Here is an 11122-nt window from a genome sequence, read left to right as displayed (position 1 = left end):
CCGCCCCCCCCCCCCCCTCCCCCCCCTCCCCTCCCTCCTCCTCCTCCCCCTTCCCCCTCCTCCTCTTCCGGATCTCCGGCACCCGCAGGCGGCAGCTCACTGGGAGCGCGCCCCCAACTAGGCTGCATTAGGCAGCTTCGGAGGCAGAGAGGCGGCAGCCACTTGCTGCCCGGCCGCTGGGGCTCCGGGTGCCAGCGCGGCCCCTGGTGGAGCACGGGGTGTCAGGGCGCCCGCGGGGAGCCATGATCTACTACACCGCAGTGCCAGCGTCAGGAGCCTCGGACACCCGGGCTGCCACTGCAGGACGGCCAGGGCCCCGCCCCCAACAGGGCCCCAGACATAGAACACCCAGCCCGGGTCCCTCCCCGGCCTCAAGCGAACCGGGGGACACCACACACCCCCTGCCGCTGGCGCGCGCGGCTCCCGGACCCGCTGCGCCCAGCCTCCTCGCCCGTGCGCCGCCTCCGCCACGCAGCCCTCCGGCCTGGCCTCCCCGGGGTTGCTCGCCCACAGCTCCGCGGCCGCCCCCAAATGCCTCAGACTGAGATAGCGGGAAGTGAATCCCGGGGACCCGACTCCCCGAATCACCTGCATTTGCATTTCTTATGTAATGTACTGCAAGTTTCCCGGTTGGAGCCTTTTGGAATGGGGGCGCACGATCACCAGGAGGCTGAAGCAGGGACCCGGGGCCAGGCTCATCCCACCCGGGGGACCCAGACGCCGGGCTAGAACACTGCTTTTTAAAAGGGAGGTTTAAATTACATATACTAGAGAGACCGGGCTTGTCTGCTCCGTCTGGGGTTCCCTCCCGGCATGAGCCCTGCTCAAGTTTTCCCAGCGGCAGGAGTGTCGGAGGCAGACGGGGGAAGGAGTTCATACTTCGGCACGCGGAGCTAGACGGGGGCGGGAGGCGGGGGCTGACGGAGGAGCGGGGCCGCGACGGAGGGGGCCTCTTTCCTTTGGTGAAGGTGATGGGGTGGCGAATATTGTGCAAGCTACTCAGAAAGTCTAGAGCAGGTTCTCGGCACCGAGTTACGTCCCCGGACCTGCAGCACGAGTCAGGGGAGCTCGCGGTTCTTTCTCCTGGCAATTACCGAAGCTTCAACTGCCTCCGGCCAAACCTTAAGCCATAAACCCTTCAATATTCCACCAAACATCGTCAACCAGATACATTCCAAAAAAAGAAAAGGAAAAAAAAAAGTTTCCTCCTCCCTCCTAGTGATGGATTGTGTCACAGCCAAGAGATGCTGGTAATGATTTGGGGCTCACAGACGCCGATCCAGCTGTTACTTGTTTATCCACGCAACACCTCTATACACAACACTGTCCCTGCCTTCCTGCATAGCCGAACTGCAGATCTAGCTCAATGAGCAACAGACAGGTTATTATGAGGAAAAACATAACATGATGCATGTTTTGCTTACCAGTTGGGTTCTTGTTTTTCTTAAGACTCTTGCCACAAAGACACTGCAGCATATGCGTTCCTTTGCTGAAAATGTTCCAAAGAAACCACATTGATTTGGGCGAAAAGCAATCCAGCAGCTTAGACACCCTGAGAAAGAAGAGATCCTTGTGGTTGCATAATAATAATTTGAAATCAGTTCTCCTGAAGAGGGGCACCGGTTTTACCATAGGAAAAACGATAATATTCCGGATCTTCTCCCAGTTTTTTCCCCTCACGTGGTATATTTCTTTGAGACTTCTCAGAGATTGTTTTTTTTCGGCCAGGGTGAATGATTTATCCCCTTGATCACCACTGGATTATTACCAAAGGGTTGGCAAAAAAATCCTTTTTCAGCTTGAAGCCAAACAAAAAAGCAAAGAAATCCCAACTGAGACCAGAACTAATCAGGGAGAACAGTAATGCACAAAAGATCCCCAAAGAGAAAACCATAGCCTTTTAGTTGATCGCTATGAGGCTGGGTGAGTCTGCAGGAGTCAAAGCAGGATTCATCTCACTGAGAGAAGACTGCCATTGTGTAGTCCCTAGGAGAGAAGGAAAGGAAAAAAAAAAAGAAAGAAAGAAAGAAAGAAAAAAAAAAGAAAAAGAAAAAAAACCACCAGCACACATACACACACCAATACCACCTCCGAGTCTGACAGCCGAAGACACAGCCTCCCTTCTCCCAGTGTCGATTTTTTTTTTTTTTTTATATTCAATCGCCAGTGCTCAGGGGGATCGGATTGAACCTGCAGTTCTCAACCACCACGAAGAAAAGATGCAAATCTAGGTGACCCCTCCCCTGGTCAGGCTGGTAGTAGGTAGAGAGCGCCTCGGATCCCCTGCCGCCTTCCTCTCTCTCTCTCCCAGTTTCCAACAACGGTGAGCATGAGGAAAATCTCCCCTCCGGATTCCTCGCCCAGCCTTGGATGTGAGTTACCGGCATTAGGGGGAGGAGGAGGGGTTGAAGTTTGCATTGAAAAGACTGGCTTTCCATGACGTAGCCACGTGCTTTCAGACCCGTCACCAGTGAGATGCTTCCACCCGCCCGGGGAGGGCAGTGTCACTGCAGCCTCTCCGCTGGTTCCCCTCTCGAAGTCCCCCACCACTAGCACCCGGCCACAGCCCCACTATTTGACCCTCTCCCTCCTCTGCCCGGCATGATTAGGCTTGCTGCTTGCTCTTGCAGCCAGCTAGCAGAGCCTTCTCTTAAAAGTGAATTTCGAAAGGGAAAATTAATTATAATTAGTAAACCTTAAAAAATACACAGGGTGGAGGGGAGGCAGGGGTTTAAATAGAAACGGTAGTTTAGTACCACACTCCTTGGCCAAAATTAGTTCCACCTTACATTTTCAAAAGCCACATCTACAGCATCTAAAACATTAAGGACAACTCAAGTTCCTTTACTTATTATTTGAATCCTACTTAAAGCACTGTTTGAAAAATATACACTAGGCATATGACAAATATGTACTTGCAGAAACAAGTACTGTTCAAAGGGCAAGCACTAAAATCGGGGCGACAAACTCTTCTTTGCTGAGGAGGGTCATATGTCAATGAGAACATTTATGCCTTTTCTAGACAGACAACCTATTACCTTCAAATATTGTTTTGGTACAGAAAGCACTCTGCTTGATTCACACACTAATTCATTGCCTGTTTCTGCACCCATTAATTGAACTAACACTGAGTTCACCCCCGTTTACTTAGCTACACTAATATACAACCTTGTCACCGGCCACCACGATCTAACCTAACAAAATGGACAAAATTTCTCTTTCATCAAGATGCAACCCAACTCCCTAATTTCCCAGAAAATCAAAAGATTTAGGGCAAAGCTATTGATTTCTCTTATTTAGGAAAAAATACAATGTACAAAATAGTACAAACTATTTCAAAGAATAATATAACAAACTCCAGTGTACTTGCTAGTCAAAATTAATAAATGTTAGCATTTCATATTTGTGAGATGAGCATTTTGGAAAAGTAAAATTGACCACTCTCACTGCTGTTAGGCAAATGAATTAACATTATGCCAGTTTATTTCCACTTTTATGGGAAAATTGACATAAAATGTTTAATTTTTTAAAATATATTTAGAAGCTCCATCTTAATTTCAAAAAATTAAAACTACTAGGGCTTCCCTGGTGGCGCTGTGGTTGAGAGTCCGCCTGCCGATGCAGGCGACGCGGGTTCGTGCCCCGGTCCGGGAGGATCCCACATGCCGCGGAGCGGCTGGGCCCGTGAGCCGTGGCCGCTGAGCCTGCGCGTCCGGAGCCTGTGCTCCGCAACGGGAGAGGCCACAGCGGTGAGAGGCCCGTGTGCCGCAAAAATAAATAAATAAATAAATAAGAAAAAATTTAAAAAAATAAAAATTAAAACTACTACCTCTACTGCATGGAATATCAAACTATCTTATAAACAAATAGATGTAGATCTATGTTGTTGGACTGATTTTAAAGAAAATTAACTTCTTAATTATCAGTTATCAAAATATGAAAATGTAATAAACAACTTTCCCACTGCTAGTGTTTTCTAATATTTAGGAGGAATTTTGAGATGCCAAAATTTGTATCCAATATCTTGAACCCTTTGGGGAAATGTCAGTTGATTTTAAGCAAGATGGAAGAGGAATTTAACACAAGCAAATTTTATGAAAGTTAAGAAACTTGAAAGTTAAATATGGATGTCCTCAATGTGCCTAAGGCATCATGTCATACAGCTTAAAGAAATTACTAAGATTAATTGCAGCCTCAATCAAGTTTGGGAAGTAAGGAAAGAGAGAATAATAAAAGTCCACAGATTTAACGTCAAATGACTTAGAATCAGGCTGAAAAAGAAATTGAAGAGCGGGATTCTTTTTTGAGACAGGTAAAATGGAATAGCATTGCCAATTCATTAGGAAAGAATTTTTGATATCAATCAATCAGGGTCACTTACCACATGCTGCTTTTATAACATTCTGGTGTCCTGTCAGGGGTTCCAGAATATCCCAATATATTACCACTGGACATATGCCAGAGAGACAGTTGGATAAAAAATATTCTCCAGCAAGGTCTTCTGAACTCACACAGCTCGAAGGTTCTGTAAAAGCTTGCTGAGTTCCCTGGGGTATTTCACAAGTAAAATCTGGGGATCTGTTCGGTAACTATTGTATCTTTCCATATGCTAAGTTTGTGTAGACAGAGTATTTCTCAAATGAGCTCTTCTTGCATTTCCAAATTGGACTCTCTTCTCTACGTTGTGACAGTGAATTTGATCCCTATTAAAATAGAGAGTGATTGAATGACTGCCAGAAAGCTATGATTTGTTTTGTATTGGTGGAAAACTTATTAATTCTTTGTCCTGTGACCTAAGGAACAACATAAAAGGTAATTCATTGTGACTACTATTTACAGAGAATCTATTACGTCAGACACTGTGTTGGTTGCTTCTCTTCTTTTATGCTATCTTTTCTTACAATGAATGAAATTTCTATAGTTTTTTTCTATATTTATTGACACATTATTTATTTACATTAGATAGGCTATAAATCACATTATTAAACAAACAAAAAATACCAAGTACTTTTGTCTGAAAAAGATGGCCTAACACTGATTCAGGTCACCTTTGTTCCAAGGGAGTTATCATTTCTAATGAGCTCTGAGTAACCCAGTTTAATTATTCAACCAATATTTATTGAGCATTTACCCTGTGAAAGTAACTGTACAAGACTCCATGGTGCATGCTAATTCATAAAATTAAACCAGATTTCCAGTTACACGATAAAGAAGACCAAGGGTGGTTTGCCTCCAGTCTAGGGATGATCCAAAGATACTCACACCAATCTGAGTTCGGACCGTTAAGTTTTGTTTTGGAAGACATCAAAATATTTACTTACCCTTTGCCATGCTACATTCAAATCAATAATAGATGATAAAAACGGAAATTATTAGAAAGTAAATGTAAGCTTTTGCACTAAAGAAAATAAGGAAAATCTCATGGTAACTGTAAAATTGACAGTAACATCTGTAGTATATATAGGTAGAGAAAAAAAATCTTAAGACTGTGTTGTCATAAGGCTCAAGTAAAATAAACCCAGTACTTACAATCAAGTTCACTTAAAAATTAAATTTACATTCAGCATATTAGAGTGAGCAAACCTAAAGGTAAGTGTAATGACCATAACACAATAAAATATACATTTTATTTTAATATAGGACATAAATTCATGAGATTAATCATCAAAAATCTTTGCAACTAACTTACCATGCTTTTTCTAATTGTCCCCAAGTTACTTTTCTACTTCATTCTTCCTTTTAGCCATAAAATCCCACCCCCGCCACACTTTTGGAAAGGTACATGGATATCCAAACAGACATCAATTCCCAGCTCCCTTGCAGTTCAGTAGGGTCATGTGACTAGATTCTGACCAATAAGCTGTGAGCAGAAGTGCCGTGTTCAACTTCCGGGTCACATTCTCCAAAGGAAGCTGCTCGACTTACACTTCTCTCTTTTCTCTTTCTTATGAGCTGAGAGGGATGGTGTGAGCGGCTCTGAGAGCACGGACAGGAACACACCCCAGGAATGAAGTACCGAGATAGGAGAAACCCAGGACCATGGACAGAGCAGCCAACCTATCCCGGACTGGCCACCTGCCTCTGTTCTGTTAGATGACAGAAAAAGAAACTTTTATTTTGTTTAAGCCACTGTATTTTTGTGTGACTTTGTTACAGCAGCTTATCCTCCCTACTGTCTTATCGACTGGCCTGGTATTAGTAACAATACACCTAAATATTTGGCTTATTTACTTATATTGAAAGGATAAAGAACACAAGCACATCACATATAACCTGTGGATTGATTCACAGGCTGCCACTCTCCTTTCCAATCACTGTCGCAGCTACTGATCTCTTAGCTGCCTCTTACAAGCCACTCTTGCTTATCCTCACCAGCAGTGCAAACGTCCCATTGTCAGATCTTACTTCCCCTTGTCCCCTCTGCCCTGCTCCCTGCCCATCGGATGTAGCCTGTGACAGTTCAGAGCTTATGATCATGACAATAAAGGAGAAGAAAGACAGAGGGAAAAGTGATTGGAAGAAGAGTTGGTCAGAAAAGGAAAAAGAAGACCAATGCGTAGACAAGGATCTCAGTGTCTTTACCGTGGAAACCTTTTTCGAAAAGATGGTGCCTTTTGTGATTTGCACGCTTATTCCTTCCCTGTTGTTGATGTTAACAATTATTATCATGTTTTAAGGACAAATTCTCCATTTCACATCACTGAGCTACTCAGTAGTACCGCTTTCTTCTTCTCTCCGTGTTCCTCCATTGGCTCCTGGTGTACAACCTCTGCTCCTCCCTCCTGGAGGGGACAGTCTGGAAAGGGAACTGCAGTCCCTCTCTCTGCCACCTCCCAACCTCTCAATGAAAATGGAACGACTTAAGTGGTCCAGCCTCCTCCCTCTCTCTCTCTCTCTCTCCCTGTCTCTCTTTGGATCTGCCTGCCTACAAAATATTTGCAGACTGCTCTGCTTCAGCTTCTCATTGCAGGAAGCATTGGGTCAGCCTGGAAGCCCACAGCCCGTCTTCTAGAAGGAGGCCTGGAGACTGATCTGCCTCTGAACTCTTTTTGGGGTCTCGTAGCCGCCATCATCCGTGCCCCATGTACACCCCTTTCATTCTATCACATCAGTGTGCTCTGGTTGGCTTTCACCTTCCAGTATCTCCATCTTTGAACCTGAGGAATTTTTGCAAACCACAGAAGTCCCCTGTGCCCAGGCACTTACAGAATTAGCACACCCTAGGAGAATTCCTCCATTACCAAACACCCAGCTCCCTTACCCCTTGGGAGGGATAATGATGAGGCATGTGTTTTATATTCTTTCCCAAAGTTTTCCTGTGGAATTAAGACACAGTCTCTCACCAGGAGAGTTGGCTTAACACGTCATTGGCCCTCTCCCCTTCCTTACACCATACATCCCTTGCTCATCTGCTGTGTTCTTTCATAAATAAACTACTTGTATTAGAATCTTCGTTCTCTGTGGAAACTCAAACCAAGACAGGGTTGCAGAGGGAAGGCAGGGTTCTGGGTAAATGTGCCTCTGCTCTCCAGATCCAAACTCTTCCTTGCACAGTCAATGCAATATTCAGATGTGGGGGAAATGGTTAGAGAAACCAATTTTTGCCCACACGTTCAATTTCATTCCCCAAAGCAACCTTATCAGTAATAAAACTAGTATTTTTATTTCCATCTTTCTAACTTGTGTGACCGTGTTTCTGAACTGAATCTGAACTCAGAAGTGGAGGGAAGAGGGAGAATTAATTATCACCTCTTAAGACACCCCCCCCCACTGCTAGAAAGAAATATAAGAAAAAACCCTCCTCTTTGTTCCTGTTATGCTGGTGAGTATAACAATAAAACTGTGAGGAACCAGCCAACAGATACAGGCCAAAGCAGGTGAAACCCCTGAGTCTTCAGAAATATGAGCTTCTCTTGGCAAAATGCCACAAGGCTTCATTTCTCACCTACAGGAACTTTATCTCAGTCCACACAGATATGCCTGACAGTACAGCCCTAATTTCCTGTACAGCCCGGTAAGAGTCCAGAGGACCCTTCTTTGCATCCTCTGAGGCAGGTAGGAGTTCACTTTATACAAGTAGAATTGGCCCTAAACAATTTGAGGACCTGTGCAGCCTGGCCCATTGTATCAAAGTCTCTGGACATTTATAACCCATGCTTTCTATTGATACACATATTAAACCTTCTTTAATGTGATTTAAATTCAATATGAATTAAACATCTTTACTAAAACCAAATCAAAGCAATGGTAACTTTATACAACTACTTCAAACAACACTCTACTTTCTCCCACTAATCCCAAATTTTGTTACGCCTTATTCTAGGGAAGTATGCCCTCAGTTGAAAAGCATTGTCATCCATGATTTGAAATGTTCTAAGGAGAAACTACATCTTCTCTATGTGGAATCTGGTCCTTAATCTCTATAACTATTGAATAAGACAACTTTGAGGGTACCATTTTAAATTTACAGGAGAAATTTGTCGACTAAACTTTCTCATTTGGGCAGAGATTTGTATATTTCAAAATTCAGAATATTATTTGTCCTGGACAATAGTTCACTTTATAAAATGTAGATAACTGCAGAACAAGAATAACAGTATTGAATATGTGCCTGAAGAGAAGAGGTACATCCCTCATTCTCAGCTTTTCCATTAGCTCCAAGTCCCCAGTTCCCATATTAAAACGCTTTGAAAGTCTAACGTAGCAGATGGTTTCAGGTTTCCTTACTGATTTCAGATGGATACATTGTTTTCTCTGCCTAGATTCCGGGTACCTGGTACCTCATTGATAAACAATTCCCTTTGAGTTTGGGATGGTAAACTTAATAATACCTAAACATCTGGTGTCATAATGCAACCTTCAATTCAGTATCCACATGTTTTATTACACACTGTTAAACATGTAAACAGTATTCCCTCCTATAAATGTTTGCTGAGCACCCCACCCAACAATCCATTTTTTAGAGAAAATCAAGTTGAATCTGTAGCACATTTTACTTTGAATTGAACGAAAGTGACTTTGTTGGGCTTATTTCTCATATTTCCTCAAAAAAGTGGTTTATAAAATCAAATTCAATGCTCACATAAGAAAATGTATGGAATTATTTTGCTTGTAAACCAAAATTTCCTGTCATTAAGTTAAAATATGTCATTCATAAAGCAATTTATCAGAATTAATGTGAAAATTGCAATTCAAAAAAATGTGTCATATGTTCTAACATTTAGGTTACAAAGTAAATAAAGAAAAATGCCAAGTCAGAGAGAATTTACATTCCAAAAAATAAATGGCACAAGTCTGTTGGATCATAAATTTCCAGAGGTCAAAAATTAAGGCTATTTAAGTCACTTAACTACAGCACCCTAATAATCTCAGATGTATGCCTAGCTAATAATTCATGTCCTGAATTTCCATGTAAACTTAGATTCTGACGATTATATTATGGGAAGAAAGTCCCATTTCTTTGTTCATGTCAACAGACAGCCTCATGAACATTTACAATATTGCAGATTTAAGTGCACATAATTGAATTACTGTCCAAACAGGTGTGAAAAAGGTTTAAAATATTGTGTTTGGACACTGATTTGGTTTAACGTATTACTGGCATCTGGACAATACTGCATTTTACTTTATTACTTGTTTGAATGACATAAATAATAGAATACACACAGGTATAAAGGTTCAAGATAATTACTACTTAACATTGACTTTGTTTTTAAAAAATAAACATGGCAATAAACAATACATAAGTAATTAGTCAAGCACATCAAGACCAATATTTTAGGTTATATTTAAAGAATTTACGATTAGGATAAAATCAGAAAAGAAAATACAAAATCTATACTGTAACCTCAATATCAACCACTTTCTCTTAATCAACAGATATTTCTCAAGCCCTGATACACATTAGGATATTTTTGTTTGTTTCTAGCTTTTTAAATTAGCATGTGTTTTCTATAGGCATTCCCAAGTTTTTGGATGTCTTTATTTTAAAGTTCCATTAGTAAATTGTGTTTACTATAATTCCATTAAGGCAATACTTTTAAGTGAGATTTTCAAATGTGTTTAGGTAATTGAAGGCTGGAAGTCCTGATATTCAAGGCAGAGCCATATGAAATACTGTTACAGGAAGCTTAAAGTTACTAAATATACTTTTCCGATAATAGTCATATCATCTTTATTACAGTATGAATATTGGCAACAGCAGGCACCAAAATCTGGGAGAAAAAAACAAAATTGAAAAGAAAATCCATCAATAATGTTTCAGTTTTATTTCCTACAATAGAGGAAAAAAACACCTCTACTTGCAGCAAAACATGGTCGTTTAATTCCAGACATTGCAAGTTCAAAGGCAGCTAACCCAGGGGGTGTAATTCAGGACTAAAATGCAAGCTGGGCTCCGTTTGTCAAGCCAGTACCCCGGGCATCAGCCTAGACTAGGAAGGACATCTTCTAATTGGTTCCCCCCTACGGGCTGCCTTTTTCTAATTTGTCCTCCAGAGGTAGTGCCTTTTTCTAATTGGTCAGACCAGAGGCTATGCTTTTTCTGACTGGTCAGCCTAGAAGGGGTGCCTTTTTTCTGATTGGTCCATGCGGACGAGACTTTTTTTTTTCCCCTGGTTTTCGCGGAGCACTGAAAGCTCGGCCTTCCTGCTAATGCACCCACCAGATAAAGGAGACCCGTGACAAGTGCGCATGAGACCAAGGGCATCCATCTCTAAAGACAAAGTGTATAGACATGAAAGATTGATCAAAGAAGATAGATTCAGAAGGAATGGTAAGTTTTGAATACAGTACCAAGTTCGATGTTTAGATTAATTGCGGCTTATTTTCCACCTTTTTCTAATTGGTGAGCCCAGAGGATGCCCGATGATATTCTAAATAAATTGTTTGTCGTTCCTTGAAATCTGAGTACTCATCACTGAACAAATGTCTTTGTACCAGAGTCCATTCTCAAGCACCACGTCTCTCCAACCTATTAAATGTCAATTTCTGCAGATGAAGAATATTTATCTCAAACATACAAAATCAGAACAGCATTCAACCAAAAGCAGAGTGGACCACTGGCCTGAATCTAATGTATTTGAGGATTAATAGTTCTATTGATTTAAAAAATATTTGCAAA

The 11122-nt window shown here is 42.0% G+C and overlaps 1 protein-coding gene across 5 annotated transcripts in view; it reads right to left on the bottom strand.

Annotated features, from left to right (window-relative positions):
* FGF14 (fibroblast growth factor 14) overlaps positions 1-2384 on the bottom strand; it is a 622404-nt gene extending 620020 nt beyond the window's left edge. For 2 of the 5 annotated variants that reach the window (XM_029210351.1, XM_029210353.1), the window contains exon 1: positions 1425-2378. In XM_029210351.1, the coding sequence (XP_029066184.1) occupies positions 1425-1632 (208 nt within the window). In that variant the 5' untranslated portion in view covers positions 1633-2378. Of the gene's footprint in view, positions 1-1424 lie in introns of all 5 variants that reach the window. The other 3 variants (XM_029210354.1, XM_029210355.1, XM_029210356.1) reach the window with 3 other exon arrangements.
* Between the last annotated feature and the right edge of the window lie 8738 nt (positions 2385-11122).

This window comes from Monodon monoceros, unplaced genomic scaffold, assembly GCF_005190385.1.
Source record: "Monodon monoceros isolate NGI ecotype Baffin Bay Population unplaced genomic scaffold, NGI_Narwhal_1 Super_Scaffold_8, whole genome shotgun sequence".
Classification (NCBI taxonomy): domain Eukaryota; kingdom Metazoa; phylum Chordata; class Mammalia; order Artiodactyla; family Monodontidae; genus Monodon; species Monodon monoceros.
The sequence above is the reverse complement of the archived record's forward strand: the minus strand, read 5'-3'. Positions and strand labels throughout refer to the sequence as shown.